A 12,154-nucleotide genomic window follows, 5' to 3' on the forward strand; every position below is an offset into this window, starting at 1 on the left:
CATCAGGTCTTGGAACCTCAGGCTTCTCTGGCCAGTTGTCCCTTGTGCGACGGGGTGGGAAGAGCCACAAGCAGCACTCCGCTCTGCCAGCTCAATGCAAGCTGCTCTGGAGACAGAGCTGAGCTCTGCACTTGAGCAGTGCTGCAGGGGCTTCTGAGTGCTCAGGAAAGCAATGGTCAATATGGACAGGTCAGCGTCTCCATGGAGCATGCACATCAAAAAATGCACTACATTTGCAAAGATTTCCACAGTTTTACTTCCTGGAGGATTTCCCTGGTTTCCTCCTAAACATCGGAGGTTTAAATATATATATTTCTATATATTAATATGTATTTTCCACATACACAACCTGACTAGCTCATAGCACACAGTTCTAACACAGCTAAGCTTGGAAATACACCACTGATTTCAGAACACTACACTTACTTATACTCAAAGGTTTAGGCTGTTAGGCAAACAGGACACATCACACAATACACTGAACTTGGCATTTATTCATTACTAAGGCCAGCAAATGTCACTATATGTATACCACAGAGCTTTCCTCCTCTTTGGAAACTTTCTCTCAGCCTTGTAGCCCACCACTCATTTATGTTTCCAAAAGACCCAATTCTACTGGGGTGAGACCCCCAAAACAGGACTCCTCATCCTCCCAGCCCACCATCCCTTTTTCCGTTAGATAGTTTCACATCTCTAAAATACCCTAGCAGCAAGACTTCCCTCATTCGAACACCTCTACAGCAACACAGTTCTGATGCTCTCCTCTTACACCACCATGCTTCCCAGCTCTCTCTTCGTTCTTCCTAACTGTCTGTTCTCTGAAAGTTTCAAGCCTGACTGCATGTTAGGATAGAAAGAGTGAACTGCAAAAATAAAGGAGAACCCTGCATCTTGACTTGCAGCTGCTCTGCTACAGAAGAGTTTTAACAGTTCAGTTTGGTGGTATCAAGATTAATCCTTATGTATTTAGGACCCAATCCAGAAATCAGGCACATAAATTCGGATCGGGACCATACCTCTCCCAGCTCCCACTGACTTAGTGACTCAGATTCTGGGGTATGCAATGCCAGTCTGTTGGGCCAGTTCATACTTGCTCACAAATGGTCCCACTGTGTTTACAGCTTTCAAACTGGTCTTGCTGGGCTTGGGGATTTCTGAGAGTAAGAGCACAGTACATAGGATTGAAACCCTGAGATCTTGCCTGGAGGGAGTCTAGGGATCCCAGCAACTGGTTTATGGCCCTCTTAGAATGCTTATGAGCCAACATGAACTCCAACAGCTGGCAGAGTCAAAACAACGGGGGCTGACAGCTCTAGCCAACCTTGGTGACTCACTTCTTTCTACCCCTTGGAAGGTCAAGTCTGCAAACTAAACCCCTTTACAAAATCTAGCTCTGTCTACTGGCACCCCAGAAGTGAAGAAAGCAGACCAAGATCCAAAACAAACCAGGAATAACTAAAAAGATCTGTAACCTCAGGGAAACAATAGTGAAGAACAGCCTGCTGATAACCTAGTCTGACCTGCCACATGCTTGGGAAGTCTTCACTGCTCTCTGCGTCTTCCCCCACTCTTTTTTTTTTTTTTTTTTTTTTTTTAATCAAGGACTTCAAGTGGTGTTGATGGGTGAAGCTGCCTTGATGCAATTAGATCTAACCCCCAGCTACCCTGGGGGAGGATTTGGCCCTTAAATTGCACGGGATCTCCTTTCCCAGTGCTTCTTGGAGCAAAAGTCCCACCAGTGTCAACAGGGGAAGTTGCTCTTGGCCACACCACTGATTCCAGTGGATTTACATCAGATCCACAGCACCATGAATGAACCTCTGATCCTCTCTGCCTCAAAAACCTTTCACCTGCTGACACCAGTGGGAGATGACCAAACAACGGCCAACCCCAAAAGGGCCTCATGGGATGAGAGCACAGCCCCTCCACAGCTCAGTGCGCACTCCATGCCATCGAAGTGTTTAAAGACCAAGCCCAAGGGAAGGGACAGGCTGTTGGACACAATCATGGTTGATCCATCACCTTCATCTCCTATGACCTGCCCTGTGCATTCCCACATCCCTTACTCTGTGCAGAGCCGTGTTGTGCAGGCAAAGCAGAACAATCTGACCTCAGAAACAAGGATTCCCTAATCCTCCTTGGAAATAAAACAGAAAAGCTTCTAATAGAATCAGAACAAAAAGCAGATTAGAAGCCTCTAATTAATTTTGTGGCCTTTATTTAATCAAAGGAGAAAGAAAAAAAAAGGAAGAAAAGAAGAAAGAAAGGGGGGAAAAACGAGAAAGAAAGGAAAGTGCAGTGACATTTACTCTTTTGCCTCAGCCAGTTTATTGTTCATCTCTTTACTTTTCTCCTTGTCCTCTGGCTTTGCTGTGTTGGAGGTCTCGGCGCTCTTTTTCTTGGCAGCCCGGCCAGATGCAATCTGCTTGTCTTTGGCCTTTTTCAGGGGTTTATGGCTTGTTGTGGTCTTTTTTGGTTTGGGAGGCTTTACGCTAGGCTTTTCCACCTGCATGGAGGGCAATGTGCAAAACAACACCACAAAGATGGGGGGAGAGAGAGAGAGAGAAAGAGACACAAGGACAGGTGGAAAACAGGATTTAGATCAGAAACAGCATGAATGTTACTTATCTACTCAGCTATGCCCTGCCACAAAGGGAGGGGAACAGCTGGGTGCATGCTGAGCTGCAAATGGCCAAATCCTTTCATGGTGTTGATGCCCTCAAGTCACGTGCCCCTGCAGCCAGCAAAGCCCACTGTCTCCCCATCAAGACACAGTAAGGTAAACGGCAGAGGGAATATTATCAGTCATTTATTTTATCAATCCCTTCATCTTCCTCTGACTTCAGGAGGGACCTTGCAAGCCCACAGGGGATTGTCTCTCTCTGGATTCAAAGCAGAGAAATGGTGCTCAGGACAAAGAGGCTGCTATAAATCGCGCCGCCCTGCCCCCCCCCCCCCCCCCCCCTTGTACAACCTGGTTCCTCAGTCTATTTGTCCCTTAACAGGTTTCCACAATGAAGGAAAATTACTTGGGGATAGCTGGGGTGCAGGACACCAACTAGCACCTGAGCACAGTCCACAAAAGTGTCTTGCATCCACCTGTGTCTACAGTCCCTAAAATAGGGGTGACATCTTTGAAATTAAGGAGGAACAGAAACCTTCAGCTCCTCCGTGCTGGCCCTGCCATCCTTCTGACACCTCACAAATCTAAGCACTGATAAAGCCTGGGAAGGACTAATAGTTCTAGGTTTAAAACTGCACAGACTGACTCCTTTTATATGCATATCCTCTGCTGCTCCTAGAAAACAAGGCTAGAAGAACTTCATGCCCAGGCCTTTCTCGAGACACGTCCTCGATCTGATCAAAGGCAAAAGTGCTTACTGTCAAAATCTGTGGAGCGCTCCAAATTAATTGCAGGTGAAGATTTGGCTCTTACCATATTGCTCCTGATATTAAGTGTAATGTGGGGTGCCTATAGTTTTGGAGGAAGAGAAACCTGTCCTAGGAAATGACAATGCAAAAACCTCTTTATCTGGGTCCTGCCCTCACTTTTTTTGGTTTGATGTAGGGCACTATTGTGCCTGAAGTGCATCAACCTGTACTAAAGCCCACAGAATCACAGAATGGCTTGGGCTGGAAGGGACCTTCAAGATATCTAGTTTCAACCTCCACCCTCCCTGCCCCGGGCAGGGCCCCCTCCCCCCAGCCCAGGCTGCTCCCAGCCCCGTCCAGCCTGGCCTTGAGCCCTGCCAGGGATGGGGCACCCACAGCTGCTCTGGGCAGCCTGGGCCAGCGCCTCGCCGCCCTCACGGGGAAGGGTTTCTTCCTCATGTCCAACCTAAATCTCCCCTCTCTCAGCTTCAAGCCATTCCCCCTGTCCCACCACTCCCTGCCCTTGCCCAAAGCCCCTCCCCAGCTTTCCTGTCGGCCCCTCCAGGCACTGGCAGCTGCTCTAAGGTCTCCCCGCAGCCTTCTCCTCCCCAGGCTGCACAGCCCCAGCTCTCCCAGCCTGTCCCCACAGCAGAGGGGCTCCAGCCCTCTGACCAGCTCCGTGGCCTCCGACGGGCCCGCTCCAACAGGTCCGTGTCCCTCTGATGCTGAGGACCCCCGAGCTGGACGCAGCGCTGTGGGGGGGTCTCAGCAGAGGGGAGCAGAGGGGCAGAGCCCCCTCCCCCGCCCTGCCGGCCACGCTGCTGGGGATGCAGCCAGGGCACGGGTGGCTTTCTGGGTGTGAGCACACATTGCTGGGTCATGTCCAGCTTTTCATCCACCAGCACATCCAAGGTGGATCCCCAGATGCAGCCAGTGGTCAGAAACGAAGATGCCACATAAAGGGAATGACAGCAGGCAGGATTCAGCCCAGCCTTACTGTGTTGGACATGTCCCACCAGGAACAGTGATGGCACCGAGTCACTTCTGCCACCTTTCTCACCTTTGGCGGTTCTTTGTAGGGTTCGCTGTAGAGAGTGCGTATCCTTCTGCGTTCCAGGAATTTGTTATCAGCTGGAGCAGGCTTACTGGTTTCCCCCTTGAACTGAGCGCTGTAACTGGTTTCATGGATCATCTTCTCCTCTGGTGGCTTGTACTGGGCCTTTGCTTTTATAGCTTTCACAGGCTTGACGTCTACCCAGGGTCTGAACTCATTTCTGAAAATCAAAAAAAATAAGGGATTCAGGAATTAAACCAACAGAAGCATAGTGGTAAGGTGGGAATGGAAATCCCCCATTCTCACCAAGGTCTATTTGGAAAGGCTTGTGCCTCCATCCAGTCAGGTTTACAAAGAAACCAGCTCCCAACAGCTCATTTACCTCATCCAAAACCCATCGACACACTAGGATTAGTTCAAATTAAAATCAATTCTATTAAAATCAGCCAGTCCTGAGCACTAGAGAACCTGCTAGTTGCATGGCAATGGTCAGGTGCCCTCTGCAAATCTGGCCTCAGATGTGACTGCATTGCTTTTTTTTGGAAAACAGGTACTTTTTTTGTCTCTCCAGCTTCACCTCTACACTGAAAACACCTGCAAGCAGGTCCTGACTCTTGCAATTAGGGTGGAAAAGACTATTTAGAAAGGAATACCAAAATTCAAGTTCTCTAACTCAACACAGGACGGACACTTCTCAGCAAACTTCCCTGCAGGCAAGTGAGCTGGGTGATTCAGAAGTGTAAGGAGCCAAGATATCCCAGACACCCCTTACACATGCCTGTAAACACAGTTTTGCTTATATTACACCAAATTATATGCAACAGTTTTGTTAAGACTGTAAAGGAACAGTTTAAGACAAAATTGTTTTAAATGTAAATTCAAGCAGAGTAGGAAATGTAGAGTATTGTGAACTATGGCTTCTCTTTATTATCTGATGGTGAATTCTCGAGTTACTGGAAAAAATAACACCCATCTTTCATTTCTTTTGGACAGAGCTGCAACGTTTTGGAGAAAAAAAAACCCAATCACATTTAAAAGATTTTTAGCATCTGCTGGACACATTCTGGTTCCCATCCACAGACCCCTTCTCTTGCCTTTTGTAGTTCTTCCCAACAGTGCACCAACATCTTTCAGTTTTGAAGAAAAACATTTAAATTTTCTCTCTAAAAAATGCCATTCATATCAGGATGGGGATGGAGAAACCCCAAGTGTGTTGCTACTTTAAACAGGTTGTGTCCAGACATAGTCCCAGGTGGTTAGAACCTTAAGAATCCAGTGCAAGCCAGGAGCTATCCGAACAGTGCCCTCCGCAATGGGGTGAATTTTCCTTGGAAATCAAAGCCCTTATTTTAATTTTGGGACCTCTGAGGCAATGGGACTTTTAAGTTGCAGACTCTGTCCCTCCCGCCCTGTTCCACTCAACCACCTTTGGGTTGTGTTAATTCATTTTCAGCCTGGTTTACTAGGGAAACAAACTCTGTGTGAGGGTACTGCCAGTCATTCCCTTCGCATAATAGATTTGAACATCTTAATCAGCTTCAACCAACTTTGACAAATGATCATGGAGATACTCAGCTTTTACTTTTAGGAAGGTAAGCAGTTAGACTGAGTCCAGAGGCTCAGCTTCACTATGGACATACACAATTCATCAGTCACCAGAGGACCCACTCAGATGGGAAGGCTAGGCTGCAGAAGTTCATCTGTTGTCCCAAGGGTCCAGTGACAAATGATCCCTTCATGTGCAGGATCAGTGCAGCTCCCTGCCCACCCAGTACTACACTTCCCATTCACATAATCCCACTGCAAAGACAGAACAAACCTTTCTCTTCCAAGATAACTGCTGGCTGCAACAGTTCCCTGGGTGTTTCTCCTCCTAAGACACCTACATTAAGGTCTCACCATATCTGCAGGGTGACTGTGTCTGGACTTGCGGCAGTCAGTATGGCTTGGCCAACACAGTTGGTGGAGCTTGGAAAGACCTTCGCAATGGCAAAGATGACTGCCTTAGGATGAGCTGAATGCCTCTTTGGGCTCCATTAACTGACTAGATCTCCACTAATGGGAATACAAACATCTAGCATGTGTGAAGACACTCACACGTACACCCCTAAATGTAGGTATCTTAATCTAGGAGCCAAATCCCATCTCCAACTCTTTACCCTTAGTGTTGATTTTACCTACATCTACTTTTTATTTCCCTGTATTTCTTCGTTTCCTTCCCCCTCTTTTACCATTCAGCCCTCCCTGGGACTGGATAATACAGCCAAAGGCCCAGGGTTACTGGGATTGTTTGAAGGATGCTATTCTTCATGAAACTGTAGCACTGAATGAGCAGTATGTGAATGGGCTCATCTGTGTCCCCTTCTTTCCCGTTCAGTGAACGTCACCCATTTGTCCACAGACACTTCTCTGCAGTCCATTGTTAAAATATCCCTCCCGCATGAAGAGTTCAGAGAAAAGAAGAGGAAACATCTTTAAAAACCAGGATTACAGAACTGGATTAAAGATGTAAATACATTACTGACAAACTCAGAGTTCACCCTAAGCTGCTCAGAAGATAAGAGGTTTCTTCCTAGGATCCACGTTGGTTCCAAAGTAGGCTATGCATTTTCAATTGCCTTCCAAAAGGAATTAAATCATGCACCAGTTCTCTCTTTTCATGTCTATCTGTCACTCAGATTCCTTCCTAGCAACTTCTGAGCCCGTTGGCCATTTTCTGTCATATTTGTGTCAGAGGTAGGAATCTCCAAGGTAATAATCACAACACCTTTTCTCAAAATCAGTGAGTGGGCACAGGAGACACATCCAAACTGTGTTCTTCAGCTGAGAGAAAGACAGGCAAAACTCATTTTCTCACTCATTCTAAGGCCAGCTGGACAACCAGCCCACATGGACCACCAGGTCAATCAGCAAACCTACAGAACCAGAGACAAAGGATGGAAGCTGTAGTACCGTGCACAGAGGCTGGACTCCGAAGATGGAACACAAACCAGGATTTATTAATTCTGCTGCTCATAAAATGCTGGTATATAGGGAGGTGAGTTTTGAAGCAGTGTGATCGTATTTGTTACCCTAGTGCCTGGCAACCTCATTTTGTGCTGCATTATGCAAACATGCAGAAAGAGGCAGACTGCTCCCTGAAAAGCCTGTGATCTTTGTAGAAGAGGCAGACACATGAGGTGAAGAAAAGGGAGAGAAAAGCCTTGTGCTACCTCTGGGCTGGCAGGGAATGCATTTCTGCACTCCCATGGGCTGGCTGCTGAAATGCTACAGCAAGACATCATGCAATACAGCTGGGCTCTTAATGCAACAACCTATCTCATTTGACTCAATTTGAGCACAAATTCCTCTGCTCTTCTCCGTCCTTGCTTTGCTGGTCTTAAAGCAGATGTAACAATTCTCTGAGTACTCAGCTCTGCCACACTTGGCAACAGGACCCGTGACTACTCTGTGTCTCCCAAGATGACCCTGGCATTGCAGGCCAAGGATAGACCAACAGCTGTTCTTAGAGCATCAGCATGCATCCAGCAACATCCACCAGCTCGGAAACAGCTCAGCCACAATCTTCTCTGGAAGAGGAGGATAGAAGGGTATTCATCTTGAAATATTTTACAGTGTTGACAAAGAAGTTGTCAACATCAGGTATGTCACATGGATTCAGCGCACATCTAGAAATATTATGTTGCCCAGAGAGGTGGTAGATGCCCCATCCCTGGAAACAGTCAAGGTCAAGTTGGATAGAACTCTGACCTAGTTGAAGGTGCCCCTGCCCATGGCAGGGAGGTTGGACTAGATGACCTTTGAAAGTCCTTTCCAACCCAAACCATTCTGTGATTCTATTCCAAATCCTTTCCAGACAAATGTCTGTGATTTCACATCACCAGCTATTACACTAGAGCCAGTTTCTTTCAAGCATGTGAGAAAGCATGTGTGACGTTTGCATGGAGTCCTACTACTCCTTGGGTGGACCAGCTACTCCCTGCTGTGATCACGCTGAAGGACCCAGTGTGCCCAATTCTGCATGATCTGCTGTCCAGAGCTTGCAGAGGCAGTAGAAGGAGGAGAGAAACTCAGATCATTTACTACAGCTACGTCTGGTGCAGCGAGCTGATCTCAGTGCCTATTTTTGATATTCAGGCAACTTATAAACTCAAAAAAAAAGTTACTAGAATAGACACGGGCTGTTCTGTGCTGGTTGCGTCAGTGCCCAGAAATTCAACTTACCATGGTTAATTAGCACAGAAGTACTAATTTCTGTATCTCTCTGACTCCACCACAGATGAGTGAAGGAAAACAGCCTATTGGGAACTACCCTTGAAATATGTCAGCTCCTGAACTCAGCCCAACAATTGCCCAACAATTTACTAGTTACCCTGGGCCAAACACGTAGGCAGGAGTGTGCTAGCAACTTTGCAGCCTGAATCACCATGTTTAAGTGGCAGGCACATTGAGTTTACTCACGCAAAGTACAAATGAGGTGGCAGGTGCCCTGCTTGGGGTCTGCATCTCTATTGATTGTAGGGATGATGGGGAAGTCTCAGGAAGGTGACCTAAATCCCCATTCCAGGTCTGGGGACTCTCCATCAAATGTCTGTCTGATACTGTCCTAAGTCACCACGAGCTCATGTTGCCCAAGCAGCACACAGCACTCCTACAGCCTCTTAGGGCAGTCATACTGTGCTATCTGGAACTGGCCTGATGGTCTAGGATATTTATGTTGCTTTATAAATTTATATACTTCTTATATGCAGCAAAGAAGTGAGAGGAAAAGCAGCAGCTTTAAGAGCTGATTTATATTATTTATTTAATTTTTGTTTGTTCTGGGAATACTAAACATCTGTTCTCTAAGTTTTTGTAGAATCACAGAACAGTCTGGGCTGGAAGGGACCTTCAAGACCAGCCAGTCCCACCCCCTGCCCCGGGCAGGGCCCCCTCCCCCCAGCCCAGGCTGCTCCCAGCCCCGTCCAGCCTGGCCTTGAGCCCTGCCAGGGATGGGGCACCCACAGCTGCTCTGGGCAGCCTGGGCCAGCGCCTCGCCGCCCTCACGGGGAAGGGTTTCTTCCTCATGTCCAACCTAAATCTCCCCTCTCTCAGCTTCAAGCCATTCCCCCCTGTCCCACCACTCCCTGCCCTTGCCCAAAGCCCCTCCCCAGCTTTCCTGTCGGCCCCTCCAGGCACTGGCAGCTGCTCTAAGGTCTCCCCGCAGCCTTCTCCTCCCCAGGCTGCACAGCCCCAGCTCTCCCAGCCTGTCCCCACAGCAGAGGGGCTCCAGCCCTCTGACCAGCTCCGTGGCCTCCTCCAGACTCATACCATAACGGTTGCTCCTGTAAAACTAAAGCTAACCTTGGTTTGGAGAAAGCCGCTGCAGTTTTGAGACTGCCCTCATGACTATTTAACATCCCAAAGCCAATTTGTGGCAAAAGTGCCCAAAAGTTATAAATTCTGTCTGCAATCTTAAATAAGCCCTGAAAATGTTATTTTCCCCTATTTTAAGAACAAGAGGTCATAGTGATGTCTGGAGCACCACAGACCACTCCGCACAAAATTAGCTCTGAAAATACTTCAGGAGCATGCTAAGACCCCATCCTAAAAGAGCTCAGCCCCAAAGCTCACCTTAAATGTGAACAAAAGCCTTTGCTCACACTGCAAGGATGGGTCATGAGCACCGACTAGCATCAGTGTGGATGTAGCCAACAAGGCACAGCTTAGTCCAGCTCTGTAATTCTTTATATAAGGGATTTTCATTGCTTTTAATTTTGCTGAGGAGGATTTTAAGATTTGCTATCTTGGCATGAAATGGACGCGTTGAACTGAAATAGCAGCAAATTACGCGTTTCCTAATTTTCTGCCTAGCTCAAGTCCCAGCCTTGTAAAGAATAAGAATTAATTCAGGAACCCAGCACTCACCTGAAATGGAAATCAAACTGAAACTCAACAAAAAGGTGTATATGAGGCCTAGGATGACCTTTTGCAAACCAAGTCCAACACAAAAAATTCCCAGTGAAGATAAAAGTTTAGCCATCTACCCACCAGATGAGAACGCAGAGCTGCATAGGATGGGGCAGATGTTTTAGAAATTAATAGGTAGAAGATCTCATGACAGTAGCCTGGGGACATGGTGGTCTGATCTTTACCCATTAAAGCCAAGAGTTGCTCTCCACATATATCAGTGGATACCATGCTGCTCTTGCGTGGGGCTTCATCCACTCTGGTTATGTTATTTTAATTGCATTTTTCCCTTGGCTGAGGCTTGCTAAAGGTGGTTGCAGGGGAAGGTGACCTGAACACCCCCCTGCATCCCAGCCAAGAGACACGGGGTTGATGTGAGCCCCAAGCTACAGCATGCAGCTGTCTCTGGAGATGCTCACCAACACTCGTGTAGGCATTGATTGCCTTCATCTATTGATGCCAGAGCAAAGCCAAGAGGAAAAAGGAAGGGGAGACAGGGCCAGGTTTAACCACTTCAAGGCTTCCACCTACTACGAAAGACTTTGAAGGCAGGTTATGTTTGTTCAGAGCGAGCACAGGATGTCCATCTATTCTGCTGACAGCAGTTTTACTGGCACTGAGCCAGCCCAATTCCGTCATCTTAACATGCAGAAAAGGGAGATTAGGAACTTCATGGTGGAGTCCTGCACAGGGATATTTCTAGCTTAATACGGAAAACTATGGCTCAATCAAAAATGAAAAATATTCACAGTTTTCACTGGGGGGAAAATCCTTTACAGAATGTTTGGCCTGAAACACTTCATTCATTCTAAAAGTAAAAGTTCTTTTTCAGTTTCTTTAATTATTTTCCATCTCTTTTTTTTCCTTATTCTACTCAGGACAATACAAAAAGACTATGAATCCCCTTATGAAGCAACACATCAAACTGCCTTATAAGGAATATTTCAGAACATCACATTTCTCTTCAATATTCCTCTAAACAAGACAACAATGAAAAAATAGACATTTGGGCCAAACTAAGTAGCAAATTTGTTTGGGATTTTCAAATTATTTTGCGTTTCTGCAATAGAGAAATAGAGAATTTGCTCTCAAATATTCTCCAGCTCCCTTTTCTGTCTTAATGCAGGGAAAGAGATGTTCAGTGAAATTAAACAGTGGGAACTCCAAAATCAATGATAACGGCTGGTCGAACTCTGGAACACAATGCCAAAGGAGGTCACTGAAGCTCAGTATATAATGAAATTTAATTAGTTCATGGTTGTTTAGATGGATATTGAGAATATTCAGAGTTCTCAAAGGAAATTTCAGCAACACATCCTTGAGATGATACTCATTAACACTGCTCTTCAGCATTTAGCTGTCCTCTACAAACTATGGGCCAAAGCAGGAGCTATTCCACACTGCAGGAATCTCCTCCAACCTCCCTCCGGTTGTCTGGTCCTGGCTGCGATCAGCCAGAAGACACTGGAGTAGCTGGACTGTAAGCCAATTCTGCTCAGAGAGGATTGCTCACATGACAAGCATGCACATAGCTTGATCCTAAAGCTGTTCTCTAATGTGAACAGAAAAATTCCATTCAGACTTAGAATAAACAGGCTGTGTATCCTCCTGCAAACACAATTAATTTTAAAGAAAAGCCTGATCAATGGTTACTGTTCTGCAAGAGCCAAAACATGACTCCTAACACATTTTCAGCAATAAAGAAACACTGACCCATGCTGAGGTCCCTCATGCAATAGTAAATGGCACAGTGTGTTCTTGCCTCCCAGAGAAGTAAGT

General features: G+C 46.6%; 1 protein-coding gene across 1 annotated transcript in view; it reads right to left on the bottom strand.

Annotated features, from left to right (window-relative positions):
* Positions 1-12,154, bottom strand: part of MAP6 (microtubule associated protein 6) — a 45,589-nt gene that overhangs the window by 11,026 nt on the left and 22,409 nt on the right. Inside the window, exons 2-3 of the mRNA XM_037376157.1 lie at positions 4,433-4,646; positions 2,310-2,506 (exon numbers count right to left, since the gene is read on the bottom strand). Of these exons, the coding sequence (XP_037232054.1) occupies positions 2,310-2,506; positions 4,433-4,646 (411 nt within the window). The remainder of the gene's footprint in view (positions 1-2,309; positions 2,507-4,432; positions 4,647-12,154) is intronic.

This window comes from Falco rusticolus, chromosome 2, assembly GCF_015220075.1.
Source record: "Falco rusticolus isolate bFalRus1 chromosome 2, bFalRus1.pri, whole genome shotgun sequence".
Lineage (NCBI taxonomy): Eukaryota > Metazoa > Chordata > Aves > Falconiformes > Falconidae > Falco > Falco rusticolus.